The 25,282-nt window shown below is 38.1% G+C and overlaps 1 protein-coding gene across 1 annotated transcript in view; it reads left to right on the top strand.

Annotated features, from left to right (window-relative positions):
- CCHR3.PART1H8orf34 (chromosome chr3.part1 C8orf34 homolog) overlaps positions 1-25,282 on the top strand; it is a 3,081,413-nt gene that overhangs the window by 2,658,048 nt on the left and 398,083 nt on the right. The window contains exon 13 of the mRNA XM_044067160.1: positions 18,943-19,033. Coding sequence (XP_043923095.1) covers positions 18,943-19,033 — 91 coding nt within the window. The remainder of the gene's footprint in view (positions 1-18,942; positions 19,034-25,282) is intronic.

The raw sequence follows: 25,282 nt of genomic DNA, 5'->3' as shown, positions 1-25,282 counted from the left end.
TACAGTTGCTGTGTTCCACTCAGCTGGGACAAAGCCAGTGCTTAGACTGAGAGTGAAGAGCATGCTCAGCAGTTCCAGTAACTCCTGTTTTAGACCATTTAATAAGCAGCCTGAGATGTTGTCCAGTCCCATAGAGACTGTGTTTTTGGCCTTGAAGAGTGTGGCTATGACCTGCTCTCTGGAGATACTAGTCAGAGGACTGGGGACAGGTATGTTATAGGGTATGATTCATGGGGCAGGGAGGTGACGTTTTCACCAAACCTGTCAGCTAGCAGGTTGGCAATGTCCTCAGGTTCAGTGTAAGTGTTACCATCCACAACTTGTTCAGCACAAAACTTGGCATTCCCTTTTAGATTTCAGATGTAGCTAAAGAATGCTTTGTGATTTTCCTTGGCTAGAGATGCTAATTTAGTTTTGTAATTAGCTTTAGAGGATTTTACAAGATGTCTAAATTTATTTTTATTTTTTATTTTACATTTGTTGACCGGGCTAGTTTAACTGGATATATGTCCATTTTCAGTAGAGGCCCGGGGAGATAAGCTCTAAGACATGATAAAATACAATTACAAATTACAAACAACAAAAAGCAAACATTTGTAATAAAAAAATAGCAAATATAATAAAAATATAATAAAAATAACCAAGCAATGGTAATGTGCTGTAAAGCATAGAGGTTAGCACAGGGTATGTAAAGAGGACGAGTCATAAACAGTGCAAAATGAAAGGTACAGGGACATAGTATAGGTAAAGACAATAGTAGAGAAAGGAAGTTAGTTGTGTAGTGATGTTGCTAAGAATTTACTTGAAAAAAAAGGTATGTAAAGAGGAGCAAAATGGTGTACAATAGGGAGACATGAGAGAAGTATAGTAAGAAGGAAGATGTAACAGTGGATAGTAAACACAGGATAGGCAAGGTCAAGTATAAAGAGATAGATGACTAGTCTGGTTTGGTACAGGGGCATAGCCAGTATGATTTGAGGTAAAGTTTAAGTCTATTTTTGAAGAGTGTTAAGGAAGTAAGTGAGGAGAGGTCATTAGGGAAAAGATTCTAGGATTTACCTACAGTATTAGAGAAGAGAGAATCCCCAGCCCTGTTATTAGTTTGAGGTGTGTACAAGAAGTTTTTGTGATGAGCGTAGAGACTTCAGATTTTTATAGGGGGTGATAAGGCTAGATAAACTAGGAGTATTAGAAGGTTTGTAAAGAATGTTGTGGGCAATGGTTAGTTGGTGAAATTTAATCAGGTGTTGTAGTTCTAACCATCCTAGCTGTTTTAGATTTATACAATGGTGGGTTCTAAATGGGTTTCCTGTTGCAAATCTTGCAATGTTATTATATGACGATTCCAATTTGCTGAAGATAGTCTTGGATAGATTAGTAAAATAGGAGAAGCATAAAGGAGTGTTGAGATTAAATGAGTGTGAGCTATAGTAGTTTTGGCAGTAGGAGAAAGGAAGGGTTTAATCCTATAGAGAGTGCTGATTTTTTTGTTGGCAGTCTTTATAGTATTGTTGATATGGATGTCAAAGTTCAGATTATTGTCGATGGTGACACCTAGAAGTTTGGTGGTAGAGTCTGGAGATATTATGGTACCATTGGTGGATGTCACAGAGAAATGAAGAGGAAAGGACTTTTGAGTAGGAGTGAAGAGGAGGAGTTTGGTTTTCTTTGGTTTCAAAAAAAGGCAACGCTGAGTGAACCATTGTTCAACTATGTTGAATACCTTCTGGGTGAGAGAGTGAAGGTCTTGGGAGGATGTAGCTGAGCATAGTAGTGTGGAGTCGTCAGCATAGTGTATGCAAGTGGCTTGGGGGATAGCTAGATGAAGGTCATTTACAAATATGGAGAAGAGGAGAGGTCCAAGTATGGACCCCTGAGGGATACCTAAGGCAACGGGTAGATGGGTGGATAGAGTATTATCCCAAAGTACTGCTTGCTGTTGTTTTCCAAGGTAGGATTGGAACCATTTTATGGAAAGTGGGCCTAATGACAGAGATTTTAGTATGTTTATGAGAATCTGGTGGTTTACCATGTCAAATGCTTTAGACAGGTCAATAAATAGAGCAGAAAAAAGATTATTTAGGTTTTGTTGTTTATGTAATCAGTAAAGGAAAGGAGGGCAGTGGTAGTGCTGTGTGAGGGTCTGAAACCATGTTGACAGTTGGAAAGTATTTTTTTTTCAATTAAGTGGTGGAGTAATTGCCTGTGGATACATTTCTCCATAATCTTAGCTAAAGGAGAGAGTAGGGCAATAGGGCAATAGTTTGATAGCTCAATGGAGTGTCCACCTTTATGCAGGGGGATAACATGGGAGACTTTCCATAAGGTGGGGATGTGACCTTCACTTATAGTTCTATTGATCAATATGGAAATAGGGTAGGCAATAGCATTGCATGATAACTGTAGAAATTCAGAAGGCAGTTGGTCTGCAGAAGGAGAGCATGGTTTCAGTTTATTCAAAAGGTTTTGAATAAGTTTGGTTAGGACAGGTTTGAACTGAAAAGGAGGGGGTGGGGTTGAGGTGTAAGAAGGTAGTGTGAAGGTATTAGGTGATAGTTGACTAGCTAGAGTTTGGGTAGCATCTGTAAAGAATGTATTGAAGGTATTAGCTGTATGGATGGGGTTTTTCTGGTCTGTATTTTGAGGGTTTGGTGTAGTGGATTGACCTGGGTGGACTAACTGCTTAATGCTAGCCCAGAATTTATGTGGGTTGTTGTGATTAGGTTGTTGAAGCTGTAAGTAGTATTTTTTATCAGAAAGTATGGTCTTCTTAGTGTCATTTCTAAGTTGTCTAAAGGTTTGTTGGTCAACTGGGTTTTTAGTCATTCTCCCATTTGGCCCAATATTTATTTCTGAGATAAATGTTATGTTTGGTTTCATTGGATAGCCATGGGGCAGAATTGGCCTTAATTCTAATAGATCTGGTTGGAGTGTGGTGATTGAGAATGGAAAGGAAGGTAGAATTAAAGAAATTAATGGCTTCATCTAAAGGGAGGTGTTTTAAGGGAACCCAATTGCATGCTCTTAGCTCCATTTGGAATAAACCAGGGTTAAATTTCTTTTTGGATCTAATACTTCTGATAGAGGTTAGAATGGGAGTGTTGGCTTTATGCCTGATGAAGTAGGTAAGTGAGTGGTCACTTATATCATCAGGGAGGATTCCAGAATTATAGTAGTGAGTATGATTGTTTATAAGAATCCAGTCTAGTATGCATGCTTTCTTGTTAGCTTTATTTATTCTGGTGGGTGAGTCATGGTTTTATAAAAAGCATGTAGGTTAATGTGGGTGGTAGGAAGTCTGGTACAATAGAAATTCCAATCCAAATTTATATCGCCTAGGATTATGGTTTCTTGAGGCAGGTGTTGGGATAGCCAGCAAAGGATATTTTCCATGGTGGCTATGTTATTTCCAGGGGGAAGATAGATACAGATAATGTAGATTGATTTGGCATTGTTCAGTTCAAGTTTAGAGATGAGAATCTCAGCATGGGAATCTAGAGGTAGATTACAGTTGTATGTGGTTAACTGTAAGCCAGATTTAAATAAAATAGCAACCCCTCGACCTTTCTTAGCTACTCTGTCAGTTCTTAGGATGATATATCCAGGTGGGATAATTTCATTATCCTTGATGGCAGGTTTTAGCCATGTTTCTGTTAGGCAGTTAATGTTAAAGGAGTACACTTTTAGGAGAGCATGGAGTTGAGTTACTATGTTGTTAATACTACGTATATTAAGATGAGCTAGTAGGAGGGAGTTAGGTGGTTTAGCGATGGGGTAATTGGTTGATTGATTATGGTTATGGAGAGAGATAGAGGTTGCTTTTGGGCCTGGGTTAGGATGAATATCACCGTCCTTTAATGAGAGGAGTTGTCCTAGATAGCTTAGGTGAGGGAACTTGCTGTATGGAAATAACAGTCTCTTGAGATGTAGTGAATTATATTTAATATGTAGTGTTCTATGATACATAGCAAGTAGGTAGCTGGGTGAGCATATTATGTTTGCATGTTTATGTATGTGTGGTAAGGGTTGAGAGTTAGTTTGTTGATTGGGGCAGTCAGTGTGTGGATATATAGGGTGTTCATATGAGGAGAGTAAATAGGCATAGGTTAAAAGTGGTAGTGGTACAAGAGTAAAGCAGAGTAGAGTCTGAGAAGGGATAGTAGGATTAGCCATTGGGAAGGATTAGCTATTTGTTAGACATATATGTAGAGATGGAAGTGTTTAAGCTAAGAGTGTGTAGAGATAGGAGGGTGTGGTGAGTATGGAGTGGAGTGGAGTGGTAAAGAGATGGGAGATAAGAGAAGAATTGGCCAATTGGAAATGTGTAGCGGTTAATGGGAAGAGGAAGGGTGTGGTTAGAAAGTATAAGAGTAGGACCCCTGGGCGTGGGTGGAAATTGGGGGTAGGGAGGGGAGCGGAGTGAGCCCACAGGGCGAACAGAGCAGGTAGAAACAAGGAGAAAGGAAGAAGGTAAGACTGTGAAGAAACAATCAGTGATTAGGTAAGTGCGATCAGAGATAAGGAAAGTAAGGAGGATTTAGCACTTGTTTAGTGTAGCTGTTCTGAAGGATACCATGTCTACACTGTCAATCAAATGGACCTGGAAATGGATATGATACTGAAACTGATGAGAAGTAAAAGTGGGTTTTAGAAATACAACTTATTTTAAAAGTGTACTTTCAAATTTATTTAATATAATTTAATTTATTTCAGGTAGTCCAGATGCTGGTAGATTGTATTAATTAGGGAGATTAGGAGGAGAGTCTTATTGGGGGAAACAAGTCAAGCCCTAGTTGTAGTGAAACTTGTGTGGTGGTGCAGGTAGGAGGTTGCAGGATGTTGATGCATTTATTTTATGTATTATTTTTTTTGTTTGTCATTTCAATTCAGCATTGATTTTGAAAGAAAAAAAGAAGGCAGGACTGAATAGGCCATATAATGTTTAACTATAATGGGATGGATAGATAGATTATGTATAATGTTTGCAGCCACAGTACAGTCAAATGGTGTCTGTGATGCATAAGTATTTTATTTTTTGGGCCTGTGTCCCACTTATATTTTTCGCTTTGTCCAGATTTTTTGCTCTAAGGTGAGACTGGTTCCATACTAAATCATATCTCTGTAATAGTAATGTGTTTTTCTTTTAAATAAATAAATTTAATGTTTTTTTATTTAAAATTTCAATTTAATATAATTAATATTTTTCTCACTTTTTGCAGCTTTATAATGTTGTAAAAATATTTTTTTTTTTCAGTGTTTTTTTCACATAATTGACTTGAAAACTTTGTGTTTCTGGGTGAATAAGAAATTATATTTTGTTTAAATGTCTTTGTGTTTAATGGTCTGGAAGTTTATTTTAGTTAAAAGTTATTATTTTTTATTTGCAAGGAATTTTATTTTTCAATTATTCAAAATTTCAATTAATTTTCAAGAAAAGCTCCAAAAGAACAAATTAAAAATAACAGAAAATGTAAAGAAAGGGAGAAACAAAGACAAAATTAATTATGATAATAGTACTATTACATAGCAGAGTTTATTTTTTTTTTCTTGGTGTAGAATAATATGGCAAGAAAAAACCAGTTACATTTACAGAGATTAAAATAAGATGAGCAAAAAAATTAGGATAATTTTGTTTGTACATAATAAAGCTCTGAAGTAATCAAGAGGCATGGAGCAATTTTAGGATTGGCTGTTAAAGTTGGGAATTACACCAGTTATGTTTTTTTAGAGCATGGCATGTTATAATTTTACTTGTTTATTTTTGATTTATTTTTTTTACATCTAGATTTTGTTGGTGTATTTATTTTTTGGGGTTTGGTGGTAATTTATACATTAATTTTCCAGATATTTTGACTTTTTTTCAATTATTGAACTTACATTAATTTACTTTTTTTACCTTTTGTGTTTATTTTTAATTTAATTTTTATTTGTGTGTATGTGTGTGTGTGTGTGTGTGTGTGTGTGTGTGTGTGTGTGTGTGTGTGTTGTGTGTGTGTGTATTTTATGTGAGTGAGTGTTATGTGATTACTGAGGTTGCAGTTGAACAATTTAACTTAGTCTGTGTGTGTGTGTGTGTGTGTGTGGTTGTGCTTATTAGATTAGTTCTGTGTGTGCCTGTGTGTTTTTAGATAATGGATGATAAAGAATATGCTTTTTAGATCTATGGTTATGGCTATCACCCAGCCATTATGTTTATGAAGATCATTGTTTGCATTTGAGGAAGTTATTTTTTTTGATCCAGATGAGAGGTTGGTTTACAGACCTTGTTTTGTTTGTGCTGAGCTACTGTTGCATTGAAGCGTTTTTGTTATTGTGTCCAGAACCTGTCCATAAAAAGTGGCTTTGTAAGGTTTAAGTCTCTTTTTTGTAGAAGCAGAAGCCCCTAAGCTGCCAGAACCTGTCTCTGAAAGCAAGGCTCTTTAAGGGATTTTTAGCTCTGAAAGCTTTTGAGGTGAAAGTTAAAGCTTTTTTAGAGAGAGTAGAGAAAAAAGCACTTCTAGTCCTTTTACTGATCTGTCAATGGGAGTGCTGTTTTGGCAGGTGTTTTACACAGGAAAGCAAATCTTTTTAGGAGGCGTTTGCATAACCATATGCATGTCTATTGCCCTAATCAGAATGGTTGTGGAATGGTCCTTGCAATAGATTTGATACCTCCTTAAGCAATCCTTGCTTTGTAAATAAAATGAATGGTTTCTATAAACCTGGACCTACAAAATGCCTGGATTACCATAAAACTTCTCACATGCTTAACACATTGTGCCCAATGTACATTTTTGTTATTGTTCACTCTTCACAAAACATGCCCACCGGCATGAAAATTTTTAATGACAATTGCATGGGTCATTTGATGCATTTTTTGTACATTTGAGAAGATATTGTGATTGTTTCTTTTTTTTTTTCATGAGACCTCTTGTATATTCTTATTTGAATTTTTTGTTATTTTGTTTTTTTGTTATTTATTTTGTGGTTTATAGTATTGTAGGACTGCTGATGTTTACATTTTACTTAGTTTGTTTTTCTGTGAGAGTTTTGCTTGCTGAAAGTTGAATCTGGAATGGTTTTAAAAATATATTTGCTTATATATATATATATATATATATATATATATATATATATATATATATATATATATATATTATATATATATATATATATATTATATATATATATATATATTATGCAATTAATTAATTAGAATTTATAAGAAATATAATTAAATATAATAATTTTGTAATATGTTAATGTGATAATCCCAATCCACGGTTGGGTTTAGTGGAATATAAGACTGAGGAGGCCCTCAAGCTGCCAATGCCAACATTACAACCAAAGTCGGCCCTGTGCCACCATCTACCCACACCATATTTAAAGATATGACATATTTATTAAAAATAACTACAATTTTTAAACTAATAATATTGCCTTAACTCTTTCTTTTGCCCTTTTGCAGCCGTCTGGTGTTCCATGGTGTACTGTTGTTCGCACTAGTCTGTGTACCATCCCCACATCAATCAAGTGGGCAAAAGCAACGGCAATCACCATTAGATTACTGTCGCTATGTTATTGTTGTTTCATGTTATTTCAGCGCCTTTAACAGATTTTGCAGAAAGATCAAACGAGACCTCTGTTATTTTTAAAGTTGTCTCGCCATGTTAAACTCATTTAACAGGTGTAGCTGTTAGTAAGGTAAGAACAGAGAGGGTCACAGAGATAGGAGGCTAGAGGCAGGGAATTATTGGATCCTTAGGAGAGGATTCAATATATAGTAACTTAGGGGATAGGTGAATACTTGAGCAATAGGTATGTGCTGCCACCTAGTGGAGAAGCAGTAGATGACAAGAGCACTTAGAGCAGAGTAGGGAAAGGTAATAAGTACTGTAAGGGCCTAATAGTGGGGTAAAAAGAAGTCCGCATCTAATCTGCTTGTTTATGCCTTCGAGGGAGTTCTTCCTTTGCTGGGAACATTCCATCTTGTTTTTTGACAGCAGTTTCTTTCTCTTTTGTATAACCTATTTATGCTGGATGTCCACCAGGGTGGCTTATTTTTTTTTTGCAAGGATCTTGATTTGATCCATTCTGGTATGGCTGAGTCTGTACATTTTGTATACATGTTTATACAGGACATTTGTGTACACCTCAGTATAGGGGTCATTGCTGTCAGTGTTGGTAGTGAGTCTGAAACTATTGATGCCATCCCTCAGTAGGATATAGTTTGCTTTGGAGAAAATGTTAAACCTTTTTGCTCCTGAGGGTGGGTCAGATACAATCATTACTTTGAACAAGACTGATTTATGATCAGACTTTACCAGGGAGGGCCCCACACATGAGGTGGTGCAGCAATCCCCTTGTTGGTGAGGCTATGTCAAGGATTTTAGAGCCCCTTGTGGAGGTGCTGACTATCTGCTCCAGAGCATTTCTCTTAACGAAGTACAGGAACTTTTGTGCTCATATATGTTACCCAGTTGATGGAAGGGTAGTTAAAGTCACACATGACAGGGGTATTTGGCTATACTGGCAGTGACTCAGGTAGGTCCAGATAGGCTGTGTGGTTTTTATGGTTCATGGTGGAGGACCTATAGCTAACGGTGTCTTTCCTACAGTTAGTTGGACTTGGAGTAACTCTAGGGAGTTGTAGTATTTAACTAGTTTAGAGGTGTATTTCTCTTTAATGAAGATGGATACTCCTCCTTTAGTTTTTTTCATGTTCTTTGTGTGGTCTGAACATGTGGAAGACATTATAGCCCTGCATGGCTGGGGCACTCTCTGAGGCCTTGAACCATATCTCTGTGACTGCACAGACATCAGTATCTTCCAGAAGGCTGGCTTTAGTCCTCACCTATTAACCACTCAAATATGTACAACAATAAATACATGCATGCATTCATATACTTTCTTTTGCCACAAAGATTTTGCTAGTTGTCTGTCATCTCCTACTGCTCATCTCCCTCTAAGTATCTAGCTACCAAATCATGGTTAGGGTCTTATAACCCCCAGTTCACAGCATGGCAGAAAAGGAATTGGCTCAACTGCCAATTCATCTGCATAGCAACCCACTGTTTACATCTCAGTGGGTAAACATGGAATTCAGATATGACATCTGAAGTATGTAGAAGAGGTCAGGAAAAAATAAAATAACTGAAAGAAATATAAAATTATAAGAACACTTACATAAAAGCAGGCAAATGTTCATCTAGGCTAGCCACCAAATATCTGCAGTATGTGGCAACCTAAACTTTATCTTGTTCAGCGATAAATCAAATACATTCTCCATCCCAAAACTGACCTAATAACTAATTTCCAACATTGTTTGATGAACAATTCAACCAGTACATAATTAAAATTAATATGTACATAAATAATTAAATAAAAAGCTACCTTCCGGTGCCTTTACAGGTTTATACTCAAATGACAAAACATTAATCACAAAACTTCAGAATCACTTGACTATGACACATAGGATAAAAGAACCACCAAAAGCAATTTTTTGAAGTGTTTCCGGCTTCTGTCCCCAATGTGTCAGTCTGTGATTCTGCCAACCCCTGCCTCTTTTATATACCAGCTTCAAGACTGCACTGTCCTAGGGAAAAGAGAAATCATCCAGATAGTGCAATTTCCATCTTCATTGTAGGAACCCTGGTACTGCATATTGGTTATTAATGATTTGAATATTGATCAGTAATGTACCAATAACATTCCTGTTGTTCATGCACTTCTTAATAAAATGTTGCATCTCTGGCAGAGGCAGGGTATTCTTATAAGCAAGCCAGTGGGGTCCATGAAGAACTTCTGCTGCATCCTGTAACTATCTCGCTGGCATTAAGGTATCATAAGTGTTCATCAGTATTAATAACTGCTGCTACAGTAGCCTAAGCTATATAGGTTTTATCCTGCTAAGGATAAAAAGTCTGAAAATCTTCCAAAGCTTAATGGCATCTTAAACATTCTCAAACTGAGCTGACTAAAATACAGGTTTGAGTGCCAAGCCCTTCAGAGCTTTCTTGCTACAAAAAAGACTAGTCCTCTTTGGGCTTTCGAAGATCAACTGTCATCTGGTGCTGTTCTATTGCCTGGCAGATAAGTTCCATTTGGGGAAAACCTCCCGCATTTAATATTTGTCTAAAATTAGGAAAGTATTTTTAAGATTTAGTAAATTACTGGTTTTACAGTTGTTTTGTTTGCAGTAAATTATTTTTAAGTGAGGAATATTTGACTTGTTTACTGTTGTGAGTTTACAGAACTTTTAAACGGGAGTGCATTTTTGTTTCAGTAAGTTTAAAAGTTGTCAAAAAACAGTGTAAAACTAGTTTTTCTGTGGAGAAACTGTTTTAAGCTGTCAGAGTGCATTTTACTGATTTTTATTTTTGTGAGGAAAAAGTTACTTTTAAATACTTTGTTTTTTGCTGTCTAGTTCTGCTTAACTTCCCCAGGAAAGCTGCACCATTCTCAGCCTGACCATGGAAAAAACTGCTGGTCCCTCAGTCAGTCCTTCTTCCAGCCCAAATAGAAAAAAAGTTAGCTAAACAGCATTTGGCACCACAGCAGGTTAGCAGTTTGCCTGAATTGCAAGGGGAGACTCTGCTGTGGCCAAATCTGGTTAATAAGACAACTCACATTTTTTTCCAAGGATTCCTCTGGTGTTGTCCATACAGTCACTATGGACCATGAGTTAACTACGCCCTCTGTGGCTGTCAGTGAAAAAAGACTTATTTTGGTCTTGGGATAAAGGGCGGAGAAGTTGCCCTTGCTTATTTAATATGTTGTGCTCAACTCTGGGGAAGCTGTTACGACCATTAATTAAACGTTTTGCCCCATTTTTCCATTCAAAAATAAACAGAAAAATACACACATATCTTGTCCTGCACCAGTTTCTCTGGACAGTAGTATTTTATTAGGACTAGCTCAGAATCTTGTTCGGGCTATTGACCCATCTTATAAGTTGGTTTCTGGTAAAAGAAAAAGGGATTGAGTTTCAAGATTTTGAATCAGTAGAGGAATGTAATATAGAGATGCAGTTTTTATCCTAGGATTTCTGATTCAGACTTAGAGGGGAGCATGCTAGCTTAATCTCCCTGTCAGACTTTCTATTTCTTTCTCTTTCTGTTTATGTTTCCCTTTTTCTGAGACTATTTCCAGAATGTGACATTTGTCTTCAGTGGGAGAACTCTGTGTTTTCACTCCCTCAGAAAATGCTGAATTGTCGCAAGTGGAATTCCCAGAACCATCACCCATTCCCCCAAGTGCTGTTAGCACTAGAGGATGGATTTGTCACAACCTGTGTTTCCAGGACAAATAGCCTGCTGCACCTGAGAAAGAAGATGGAATCTAAAATGTTCCTCAGTCTTTTTCAAATTTTATACACTCATCTGAAACCTAGTGCAACAGCCGTAACCTTGGTCAATCCTGCTGCTGCCAAACATGTTAATTCTAATCCTTCTCCTTCAGAAACGGATAGTAAAACTTTTGATAACTTTGGGAAAAAGTATATGCTTCTGCAACTTTATTTTTTAGAATTTTAAATTGTCAGGCTCATATATTAAAATGTATTCTGACTAAATGAGAAAGTATGAGGAATGTTTTATCTGCCGTTGCCTTGTGAGGAAAAATTGCTTTGTGTGGTTTAGTTACTTATGTTTGTTAGGTCACTACTCCTTGTTTAAAGTGTTTATGTGACTCTGTAGATATTGCATCCAGGGCTGTTGCTACTGGTACTTCATTAAGGAGGCTTGACTGACTGCATTCCTAGAACCTACCAGAAGATGTAAAACATGAGATTTTAAATTTTCCCTTGGATAGTGAATTAACATTTGGACCCTCTGCTACAGAGCTTAACAAAAAATGTGATGGGGAAGGGGGGTAAGCTGATTCAGGGAATCTATCAGATTTTTCAGGATTCCTTCTCCAAATTGTTTAAGGGATTTTCAGCTCTCTCATCCAGAATAAGCAAGTAACAGCATTAACAGTCTAAAAGGAATGTTGGCAAGAAGATCTTTACAAAGCAATGGCAGGGAGGTTCCAAAAAGAAAGCAGAATCCCCAGAATAAATGGCAGTGAAATAAAGCATAATGACTGTGTAAGAGATCTAATTATTCCCCCCTTCCATCCTAGTAGTCCCTTATCCCTTCCAAGAAGTCTAAATCCCTGCTTCACTCTTTGACAACAGATTATGTAGGACAACTGGGTTTCTGAAGAAGATCCATGAAAGATACAGATGACAGTGGGAAGAAATTCCTCCTCATCAGAGAATTCCTCTACATCCACCAAACCAAACACTTCTGTTTCCTCTTGTTGTTCAACACATGCTGTCTCAGGGGTCAATAGAAGCAGCTCCTCCTACCCAGTTTTATTCAAGAATCTTTTAGTATCAAAGAAAATCACTGGAGATCAGTTTGGGTATTTCTTTTCTAAACAAGTTTGTGATAGTGACCACATTCAAAATGCTTTCTCTTCACATCTGGATACTCCTTCTTCTTCATTTGATTTAAAAGATGTATGCCATCAAATTCCTATTCATCCAGATTTCAGGAATTTTATAAGGTTTTGTGTATCTGGTTCTCCGCTTTACCATTTGGACTATCCACTGCTCCAAGAACATTCACAAAGTTCTAGCTCTTGTTATAGTCCATTGCAGTCTACAGGATATCCATATTTTTACATATTTAGATGGCTTGATTATCTTTACAGAGTCTTTTTCAAAGTGTAAGAGATCTCCTACACAAGTTGGTATACCAAAAAAAAAAAAAAAAAACATTGAAAACTATTTTTTTTCAGTCCAATATACAGGATTGTTTTCCTGAGGTATCTGCTAGACACCTTAGTACAAAGAGACTTTCTTCTACAGGAAAAAATAAATCTATATTTTGATCTATTGCAGGGTTTTTTTTACTCAGATTTCAGTTACTGCAAAGAAATACTTCAGCATTTTTTGTCTCATGGCATCAATGATTACCATGATACCTGTTACATGACTCCACATGTGGAATACGCAATAGTATCTGAAGTCTCTTTGGACCCAGCACCAAATTCCTTTATATTTTCAAATTCCTGTTCTGTGATTTTTGAAAAGAGAGATCACTTGGACATGACATCAAATATCACTAACTCCAGGTCTCTCTTTCTCCCCTCCTGCCCCAAAGCAGATAGTCAACCAAAGATGCCTCAGAGTTTGCTTGGGGAACAGCTTCAAGGCCTCAAGGACAACAGAAATAAAACATATGCTGACTTTTACCAAGGTACTCTACTCTTTGAATCACCTGTGGTCCCCTGGAACTTTCCAAGTGGTTACTGACAATGCCATAGTGAAGTGGTACATAAGCAAGCGATGGGGAATGAGATCTTACCTCCTATGCAGACTAGCCATGTTAGCTTGGGATATAGCTTTACAGCACAGTCTCACTGTACAGTCATCTTACATTTTGTCAGAGCAAAATTGTGTGGTAGAGGTCAAAGGCAGATGAACTGAGCATGTCAATGGCACACCCTCATGAATAGAAAATAGATCAAGGGGGGGGTGTCTTCCAAGGCTTCCTCAAATAGACTTTTTGCCTCCTATCTGAATAAGCAACTTGAAAATTTCTGTTCCAGGAGTCCATACAGGAAGGCCTGAAGACAGATGCCTTTTCTTTGGCTTTTCTTGGACAGGAATGTTCCTGTATGCATTGCCACTCTTTTCACTTATATCCAGGGTATTTATGATGATTCATGAGGAATCCCCCCCAAATCATTGTGGCAACTGACTTCTGGCCCAAGAAACATTTGTTTTCCATTCTTTTGAAATTAACCGGCGGCAGTGTCCCCATGCTTCCTCACAGACTGGGTCTACTCATGCAAGAACATGGGTTTTTCATACAGCCAAGTCTCAAACAACTTCAGCTGACTGCCTGGATGACATGGTCTTCATACATTTTAGGCACCTATTTACTGAAGACATGCACCAGGTATTTATGGAGGCTATAAAGCCTATTACTAGTAAATCATATATAAGCAAATGGGAAAAGGTTTTCTAGTTAGTGCCAACAAAATAACCAGCACCTATTCAGTGCTAATGTTTGTCTGGTTCTGCAATATTTGTGTGATTTACTTTTCCTGTGGCCTGTCTTACCCTCTATCAAGGTTTATTTGTCAGCCATTTCATCACATCAGCCAATGGATTTGCCTCTTTCAAGGCATTCTAATGTCAAAATGTTTTTGAAAGGGGCATTGCATAAAAGACTTCAAATAAATCTGGCGGCTCTTCCTTGGGATGAGTTTGTGTTAGAGAAGCTAACCCCAGCCCCATTCAAACCAGCTCATCTCTCTGACTTGAGGATCTTAACATGGAAAACACTTTTACTGATTGCTCCAACCTTTGCAAAAGTAGTATCTGACTTGCAAGCTCTTATGGTGGGTCAGCCTTATCTCATTTTCCACAGAGACAGAGTCTTTATGAGAACTAATCCTTCTTTTATAGCTTTCTAAATGAAATGGTATCTGATATTATTTTAAGGCAAACTATCCATCCCCCTGTGCCCTTTTTTGAACCCCAAAATGAAGTCAAAATAATAGTTCATACCTTGAATGTCCACTGGCAACTTAGGTACTATCTTGACAGAACAAAATCTTTCAGAACTTCTGATCAGTTGTTTGTTTATTGTGAAGATAATAAGATGGTTCATTGTATCGGGCTGTTATCCTTTGTTATTCCCACCACAACAAATCTGTTCCAGGGAAGGTTAAGCACACTCTTCCATAGCCATAACTTCCTCTATGTCTTTTTTTGTAAAAGGTTGGACTGTAGAAGTATTATAGTAGCAGCAACTTGGTCCTCTGTACATGCTTTTACAAAGCATTTCAAGCTTGATTTGTTTTCCAGATCTAGGTCAGGCTTTTCTAAGACCATTCTCCAGGGGCTGCTAGACTCTTCCATCTCTTACATATTCTAAACTGTGGTAATCTACTCATATAGCTTAGGCTACTGCAGCAGTGATCAGTATGGTGAACACACTAGAATTGTATAAGTATGCTCACCATAACAGTAGATGCTCCAGTGCTCACTACTGTAGTAGTTGTTCCTTTCCTCCTCCTTTTTGTTTTTAGGTGTGTTTTTATATCATGGTGTGTATATCTGTTTTTGTTGTTACAAGCAATAACCTGTCAGGGTTGAACCTTCTTCTTCTTTCTGTGGGCATGAAAACTCTGAAAGGCTTGGTGCCCAAACCTGTGTGTTAACCAGCTCAGCTCCAGCTGTCACATGGTCTGGGTGTGTGGAAGATGCCCTGAAGCATTGCAAGCTGGCTGGCTGTTATATCCTTAACAGGATATAACCCATATAGCTAAGGCAACTGCAGCAGTGATTATTTGAACATCTACTGTTATGGTAAGTTTACTTACATGACTGTACTTTCCATAGTGTATTACATGGACTAGATTAAAGTGAAATAGCAGGCAAAACTGTAAATTCTCCTTCCTGCTACACTAAGCTACGTGTAGTTTAGAGAACAAAAATACAAAATGGACAAATTAAGGAGTGGTCATATATTAATTTTGGATGCAATGCTCCAAAGTTTTAAAATATGCAAAGATTATTCATATTTTGATTGAATGAGTTTGCTGATGTGTATGAAGTCTGTTTACTAAAAATGCTGTCCAGGTTGTCCTATATCAAACAAATTCCACCTCACCTTATTTTAACTCTTACCTTGGAAATAATGGTCCTCTATAACTAACTAAAGCAACTTGCCAAAGTACCAATCCTCTCTTCAGTGCTGTTTCTTCTTTATAGTTCAAGTTTTGTTTTGTTTTTTTCTTTTTCTTTTCTGTGGCTAACAGAATATTGCAGCAATGAATGCATGGCTTCTTCTACCAAGTCATTAAACATATAATTGTTGCAATCTGTAGTCTTAGTTTTGACAAAAAAGGCAATGACAGGAAACATTTTTAATATTCTTTGTTATTATGTGAATGCGACATATATATATATATATATATATATATATATATATATATATATATATATATATATATATATATGGAGAGAGAGAGAGAGAGAGTTAGTTTCAGGCCATTAGCTTCCTTATTGTGCAGAGTTGATGCCATCATTTTATTCTTCCTATGACTGTATAAATGTTATCATATTAGTTATTTTTTTATTTTGTTTCAGTTTTATTTATAACATATATAAATGTCAGTCAGAAAGAAAAATATTAATTGCATCATCAGCTGAAACACTTACAGTGATAACAATAACTTATACTATATGCTATATGCTATCCACAGAACATTTCAAATGATGGTATTAGCTAGGTTGATGGTCATTGATTCCTGTAATACAATTCTTACAACACCGCACATTATAGGTGACCTATCTTTGAAGAAGTGCAAAAAATACATCTGTCATTAAAATTTGTTTAATGTTTAATTTCTGGGTTTTGAATTAAGAGTCTGCTTGTGTAGTATTTATATCAGTAATGTTATTTAATCAGCTAGATACTCTGGAAAATTACCATTTAAGAAAGTATGCATCCTTAAAACCTGATTAACAGGCCCCTTAAATTATGTCACCTTACTGTACAAAATAAATAAATTATTTTTAAAAGTATATGCACTGACTTAACTTACATGGTACACACTGGCTAGCCCACATAACTAACAACAATCTACGTAACTTAGTCTCTTGTAAATTAAAAAAAATACACCACGAGGACAAAATATAACAAAATACATGTAACGAAACACTGAAACAGAAGCAAAACTACGCAATCGAGTCAAAAGAGTTTAATGCTTCCTAGTACATCGGCCCATGGCCTTCAATGGAATGCATTACAACCTCAAACACTTCATTTTTAAGGCATACTAATTGATTACATGTCCAAACATCTCATTAAATAAATGCCACATTATTGACAAATTACTGAATACACTTAAAGAAACAGCCTGTGAACTGTTCCCACACCAAAAATGTTTTGGTATGTATTGCTATAAAAAATTACTATACAAATTGAATTAAGTACGTTGGCTATGACAAAATTACACAAACATGTACCCCCTCAGTGAATCACATTAATAACATCAAATGTATATCTACCAAATTTTATAAAATACATACACATGTAGATATCAAAGAAATACATGTTTATAACTCCTGCTGCTGAAATGATGTCCCTCTTCTATCTTACATACAATCTGCCTATCACCTTATAGAACACAAATATTAACTTACTGATTCAAACCCTTTGGCCACACAGTGCCAAAGTTAATAACAAATTGTGATTCCAACTCAGAAAGTCATAGTCAATTAGTATGCTTTAAAAATGAAATGTTTGAGGTTGTAATACATTCCCCTTGAAGGCCATGGGCCGAGGTATTAGGAAGCATGAAACTCTTTTGACTCGCTTGCGTGGTTTTGCTTCTGTTTCAGCATTTTGTTACATGTATTTTGTTATATCTCTTGTAAATTAAGTCAGAATTTCAGAAAAAGCAGGAGAGTTAAGTAGTGTAAGCTTTGTTTGATTATGGTTTGTGAAAGTACACCCAGTCTGGTTTGTAGTTTATACATAATGGTGTATTTCTTTTGTGACTCAGAGGAAAAAGCCATTGTGAATCTTGATAGCAGCAGCAACTGTACATTAATGTTGTTCAACTTCCCGCTAAATACTTACATGACTCTCAAGTTCTTTGGTTAAAATTCAGGGACCAATTGAAAAATAACAATGGATAAAGGCCCAAAATCAGTGACAATTTTTTTAACATTACTCTCATTGACTTAGAAAATTAATAGAACAGCAGGTTTTCTATCAACATGTATTTCATGAAGAACAAACAGTATAGACCTCAAATGTCTGGCATTAATGGACGATGTTAATCCGCACTAATTTACCAGGAAAAAAAAACATTTCCAAGAGACAGGACAGGGCAAAAATATGAAGCAAAGTCAGAGATATTATTCCTAATCAGGGGGCAGTTGAGGACCTCATTCTGAATAGCAGATTTAGTTAAATAAATGTAAATACTTGTCCAGTAACATCTGCATGTGAGTAAGCTCTGCACTTTGCATGTTTACTAGATAAGACAATCTAAAATTAAGAATAATATTAAACTGTAATGTGTGTACTGAAAGGTTTGACTCATGTTTATCAACATACACAGTCATGACATACCTAAAAGTAGGATATAAATAGCTTATTTTTTCCTCCAAAAGGTATATTGAAGAGAAGATGAAGATGATTGTGTTTTGTGTGTGTGTGTGTGTGTGTGTGTGTGTGTGTGTGTGTGTGTGTGTGTGTGTGTATACAGACTGTGCTACTTAGATCGTAACTTCTCTATTGAAAATAAATGGTGCACATTCTGCCTTGCTACTGCTGCAAAAGTACGCTTAGAATTGTTTCATTCTACTGATGAGTTAGATACGGAATACTGCATTTACGGCATTACACTAGCTATGAGGTTGTAGAAACAGAAGTGGTACGACCATAAAATAAACATTTTGGAGCAATACTGTAAAGTATTGGATTACATGCAGAACAATTTTACTGGACAGCGACATTTTGGTTCCAAAAGTTTTTTTTACAATTTACTGTGGAAATACTATGATATTCCTACCACCTGGATTTCTGTTCAAATCCCAAGCTGGCAGGAGACATGTGAACAGCCAGTATTTAGAGGAACCTTTTTTGGATTTTCAGGGAAATCTAAACATTTTTTTTTCTGGAATGATGCTTCAGTGACCCTGTAACACCCATTTACTAGTACATTTTAAATATTGATGCCTTAGTCTTCTGGAAACTTGTGTACTAACAAAAGAGCCAAGATACCAAATACTACTACTGCTAATAAAAAATAAAGTTGAGTAGGAATGCAGGTTTAAGGCACTGATATAGTCTGTACAGAGGAGAAATGCATGCTATCACATATAAAATGGAGTTAGCACCTTTCTGAGCTTTTATACTCATACTGTAAACATATTTTTGATAGGATGAGTCATGTAGACAACTTCAAGTTTCGACACAGCCGTGGATATTACCAAGTGACACTGAAAGTGAAGGAGTGGAAGAACAAGATAAACGTAAGTACAGTATATTGACCAGAAACAGTAATTCATATGATTATTTTTTTAAAGAAGATTGCCTCTACTTTCTTTCTAGAAGTGACTTTGAAAAGCAGTAACTAGTTTTGAAGGTAATTTGCTACTTCCATATCATAGACAAGTTATGCCCTTTTCACTTGATTTCCAGTCTTAACCATTATTACAAAACTTTCCCAGTATGAGCATCTGAAAAGATTGCATTGTTTAATTTTCCCTGCACTGATAAGCAATGCAGAACACCAGTATCCATATAAACTGCTCTTGTCGATATGCAAGTTATGCTGTTTCTTACTGCATAAATCTCCAGCTTAAACATGTGTGAAACTTGAGTCTATGTGCTGTACTTTATCCATGATGAAGGGACATGGGAACATGAAGATTCAGCAGGTGTGACACAGGCAAATAAAAATATGCACTGAAGTTTTTGAGCTCTCTTTTATCATAAGTCCACAATGCATATTTATCAAAATCACAGTAACCTCAGCCATTTTATCAGATGCAAATTCAAGGGTCCTCGTGAAAGCTGCTTTTGAAACACACTTACAGAGTCACAATAATGTATAATTATAAGGCGTTAAAGAAAATAAAACTTGTGAGGGAAGGGTGATAATAAATTTAGCCTGGTTCTGAATCCATTTTCAAATAAACAAGAATCAGCAGTCCTTGTAGTATATGTATGATTAATGATGATAAAAAAAGAAAACAGACACCTACCTCACAGCTTCCTGTAAAGAACAAGAAGACTGTAATCAGCTAACTCAGGTAACTATCAAGAATATCATTAGCAGATTTAACTGAATCCAAGACTGCTATGACAGGATCATAGCTCACTCTGGGTCAGGGGTTTGATGAGGTCACCACTCTTTCATATGAAAAAGGGATACACTGGGGTCGTTAGGCAGTATTGTCTCTGACAAAGAAAAAAAACTCAAATATTTAGCGGGATTCTACCTTCTCCTAGAGTTGCTCCTAAATTTACTACTTAAATATTAATGTTCATCTGGCAGCTAATGCCTTGGAGCTAGAAGCAGAGACTAAATGCCTATCATTCTAGTTGAAATTCACAACCAGTCTGCCTTCTTTGCAATAACTGGATTACCACCACTTCTCCTGTGAAGTGCAAATGCTACACAGGAATATTTCTCTCACCATAACATATTTTCAGACCATCAGAAATGATACCACCATAAAAAGCTGGCAGTACTGTTCTATCATTAATTGGAAAGGTGAGACTGGGCAATGAAAGTATGCCATCATCTAAAACTGAAGGCAGCAACAAAGTGTTCTTTAATTATGTCAGAAAACTAATGGAAAGAAAATGTGATCAGAAAAGATCTGAAGTAAATAATGTAGTTAACTATTAACATCTGATAATTGCAGACACATGCACAGGCAGTCATATCCTGTATCACCCTTAAAACCTAAGGGTATAGGTACTACAACATTTTAGCTAGTTTTGTGAAATCAGCACTTGCTTGAAGTAATACCATCAACCCCTTCCATGTGTCACTAAATGTAATATTGCCACACTTGTGGGAGAAAAATATTTACTTTTATAGGTTCATAGGTTCATACTAGGCTATCTGCCCTAGGGCATTTATAAGCCTAGCCAGAGTGTGTTTGGCTTTCACCACCCATTTTAAATTAATTTTGCTATGCCTTTTTTCGAGGTTAGTATAGTGTGCCTCTGTCTAACAGTGACACAGAAGTTATACCCGGGGTAACCCTATGATCTCCCTTCCACTTATCAAGATTCCTCATGAAGAGAGTCAGTGAGGGGCTCTGCCTAACCTGGACTGGGATTTTATTCCAGAGTGAAGGGAGCCTCTGGGTTATGAATCTGTCCCTCCAGCATGTCCTATTTATTTCAGTGCTGAGGTTCAAGTCTCTCAAGTGCGTGGCTCGATGGAATTTGGATTTTCTGAGGTGCAGCATGTCCATTAATTCCGGGTTGGACATTGCTTTATACATCAGGCACACATCGCCTCTGAGCAGGCGGTATGCCACTGAGTAGAGCTGGAGTTTCTTTAACCGGGCAGCATATGGCATCTGTTTGAGCCCTTTGATTCTCTTGGTGAGGTACTTTTGGGGTCTTTCCAGTTGCTGCAGGTGTCTGGTAAGGTACATCCCAAAAGGGGCATTGTACTCAATTATGGTTCATAGGTTCATAGGTTCATACTAGGCTATCTGCCCAAGGGCATTTATTTTAGTTTGAATAAAGCTATGCCTATTATTTTGCTGTGCCTCTGTATCCCCATCCATTGGTCAAGATTCCTCTTGAACAAGGCCAGCGAGGTGCTCTGCCTCACATGCCGGGATTTTGTTCCACAGCATAGGGAGTCTCTGGGTGATGAATCTGTCCCTCCAGCATGTTCTATTAATAACCGTGTCAAGGTTTAAATCTCCGCCCTTGTGGTTCTGAGGGATCTAGATTTTTGAGGTGAAGCATATTCATCAAATCAGGGTTTGACATGGCCTTATATGTCAGGCACAGGTCACCCTTGAGCAAGCGGTATGAGACTGAATAGAGCTGGAGTTCTTTCAGTCGGGCAGCATAAGACATATTTTGAGACCCTTTATCCTTTTGGTGAGGAACTTTTGGGGCCTTTCCAGTACTGTCAACCTGGGTCCCCAGATCCCTGATGACTTCTTCTGTGCTCAGTGGATTGCCACCTATATGGTAGCTAGGGGTAACCTTGTTTTATGCATTTCTTGGCATTTAACTTTAGGCCATGGCTCTGGCACCAGTTATCAGGACTGAGCCCTGTGGGACACCACTTGTGACAGGCTTTGAGTCTGACATGGCTCCAGCAACTCTGACCCTGTGGGTTCTGTCACTTAGCCAGTTTGCAACCCATCTTGTGATGTATGGGTTTGACTGTCTCGAAAAAGTCAACCAAGTTTATATGTCTTTATTTATGAGTTCCATTATGATCCTCTCCATGGCTTTGCAGATATCCTGAGGTGAGGCTAAGATTAAACAGCTGTCCTAACTGCAGGTTTAATTCCTCATTGAGTTCTCCCATGGATGCTGTGTTTTCCTCTGGTATAGATATAGTTTCCTCTCCAGGGTTTAACATAGCTAAAGAAGGCCTTATGATTGTCTTTTGCCTGATCCATGCAGTCCTGTAGGTGCTGGTAGAAGGCATTTGTAAGTGATTCAGTGGTTTGAGTAATGTTTACCACTGGCTCAGGGGCCTTAAAGGAGACCACACTAGTTTAGATTAGTTTATGATCTGATCTCACCAGTGATGTTGAACATTGTGATCCCATGTTCGTGATGATGAGATCAAGTATGTTTTTGTTCCATGGCATTTGAGTTTATGAACGTCACCTAGTATGATGGTGTTTGGAGATACATTTATCCCTCCATTGTTTGAAGGCCATGGGAGGTTCCTGAGTTTGAGAGGGTGGCCTGTAACATGCTACAAATTGCAGAGCAGTCTTGCCTATGGTTAATTGCACCTGGATGGTCTCCTGCTAGTGCTGGGGTGCTCTCAGGAGCCTTGAACCAGGTTTCTGTCACAGCACAGACATCGATGTTCTCCATACTGAGAAGGGCGATTGTGACTTCTGGCATTGAGTAGCATTACCCTTAGTTTTTTTCCTTTTTTGTGTTCTAGGGTGGTAGGTTTAGAATTGAATGACACCAGAATTTAAGCCAATTTTATTAAATGATCATATTATCACTGTATTGTGCATCATTCTAGGTGAAGGTAGGATGGTGTTGTATTTGGCCTAGGGCAGTGACTGCTTTGCACACTGATTTTGTTGTTTATGTGTTGTTTGTGTGGTGTATTGAGTTTGCAGTTGCTTGGGTGTCTGCTTGAGGCCTCTGCTGTGTTTAGGTAAATTTTACTCAGAGCCGCAGTCCTGAGAGGAGAGCTCAGCCTCCAGTCTAGCTAAATAGCTGCATCTCTCACAAGTGTTAGTGTTACATGGGAGGAGGAGATGGTTGTCCAGATTCACCAAATGGGCAGGAGAGGACGCGCTGACTGACCCTTCTCATGAGAAAGAAGAGAGATGAGTTGGTATGAGACAGAAAAAGTAGTGGCTTAGCAGGGAAGTGGCACTCCTGGGGGAGATTGTTATATAATAGGAGTGCTTGACCTGCAAAGAGAATGCTTATAAGACAAGGGATATGCTTATAAAGCTGCTCAATGTTAGTCACTGCCACTGATGAACAGAGAGACCTCCAGCCCAAGCAAAAATGGCCTCACAGAAACTTTCAAAGAGAGAGGTTCACAAGTAATATCAAGTTATAACAGTGCAGGGCCTGATAAGGGATGAGTAAAGAGGTACAATGACCTCCCCTGATCTAGATGTGAATCCCTTCATGATTAGGTGGGCTATATAAAATGTTTTTCTAACCACTTTTGCCACGTGGTTGTCAAATGAGAGATTGCTATCAACTTGGGTCCCCAGGTCCCTAATTACTTCTTCTGTACTTAATGGATTACCACCTATGTGGTAATTTGTGGGCACTTTGTTTTTGCCAAAGGGGATGACTATACACTTTTTGGCATTTAGCTTGAGGCCATGGCTCTGGCACCAGTTGTCTGTTTCTATGAGGCCCTTTTGGAGGAAGCTTGTGTCGGCTGGAGAGTCGATTATGGTGCCCAGTTTGCAGTCATCTGCGAACTTGGTCAGCCACAGTCCTTCTGTGTTGGCCTGTACCTCTGAGAAATATATACCGAACAAGAGAGGTCCCAGGACTGAGCCTTGTGAGATGCCACTTGTAACTGGTTTGGAGTATGACATGGCTCCAGCAATTCTAACCTTGTGGGTTCTGTCCTTGAGCCAGTTTGCAACCCATCTAGTGACATAGGGGTTTATATTTAAGCTGGTGAGCTTATCTATAATGCCCGAGTGGGGTATTGTATTGAAGGCTTTTGCGAGGTCCAGGTAGGCTGTGTGAACCACCTTCCCCTCGTCAATGGCCTTGGTGACTGTTCCAAAGAAATCGACCAGGTTTAAGAGGCAGGATCTGCCCTTAACAAAGCCGAACTGGGTAGGAGCCAGTGTTTGTAGGTCCCCAATATCTTTATTTATGAGGTCCATCATGATCCTTTCCATAGCTTTGCAGACCAAGCTAGTCAGGCTTATGGGGCGATAGTTTCCAGGATCCGTTGAGGCAGCAAATTTGTGGAGAGGGACCACTGTTGTTGTATGCCACTCTTTGGTTACATATCCTGTAGTAAGGCTGAGACTGAACAGTAGTTTTATGTTTGGGTTTAGCTCTTCTTGGAGTTCATGTAGGATGCAGCCCAGGACACCGTCTGGTCCCATTGATGCTGTGTTTTTTGCTTTGCAGAGGGCAGCTCTTACCTGAGCATCTGAGATGTCAGGGGGCAGCACTCTACTGGGATGGATATTTGCCCTTTTGGTGGGGAGGGGGGGAGAAGTTTGCACTGAACCTGTCAGCTAGGATGTTGGCAATGCCTGTGATTTCGGTGTATTTTTTGTCATTTTGGACTAATTCTGAGCATATCTGGGAATTACCACCCAGGTTCCTAACATAACTAAAGAAAGCCTTGTGATTATCCTTAGTGTCCTGTGCAATTTTTCTCTCGAAGCTGGCCTTAGATGATTTTATGAGTGCCCGTAGTTTTTTGCTAATCCTGATCAGAGATGCCTTCCCTTTTTGGGATTTTGCTCTATCATGTAGTAGCTTCCTCCTTCTATTGTATAGTTTGTTTATGGCTGGGGTCCACCAGACAGGATGTCTGCCTTTGGAGGATTGGGTCTTGGTTTTATTTGGGATTGCATGATCCATGCATTCCTGAAAGTGTTCATAGAATGCATTTATAAAGGATTCTGCGGTCTGGGCCGTATTTTCCACAGGCCCAGGGGCTTTGAAGGATTCCACCTCGGTTTTGAGGAGTGTGAAATTTGCTTTAGAGAAGTTTTTCACTGTGGTTTTCTGGGCAGGGGGTGGGGTCGGGATGTGAATATCCAGTGAGATTAGTTTATGGTCTGATCGTACCAGTGAGGGATACACTTCTGATCTGGAGCATAAAGTCCCCATGTTGGTGATGATCAGGTCCAGTATGTTTTCCCCTCTTGTGGGAGTGGTAACAAGTTGTTCCATAGCATTTGAGTTTATAAATTCTAGGAACCTTTGGGCTAGGGTGTTGGAGCTAGAGTAATGCTCCCAGTCTATGTTTGGGTAGTTGAAGTCGCCCAATATAATGGTGTTTGGAGAGACCTTCATATTTTCCAGTGTTC

This window comes from Protopterus annectens, chromosome 3.part1 (assembly GCF_019279795.1).
Source record: "Protopterus annectens isolate FY-2018-M chromosome 3.part1, PAN1.0, whole genome shotgun sequence".
In the NCBI taxonomy this organism is placed as follows: Eukaryota; Metazoa; Chordata; order Ceratodontiformes; family Protopteridae; genus Protopterus; species Protopterus annectens.
The sequence above is the reverse complement of the archived record's forward strand: the minus strand, read 5'-3'. Positions and strand labels throughout refer to the sequence as shown.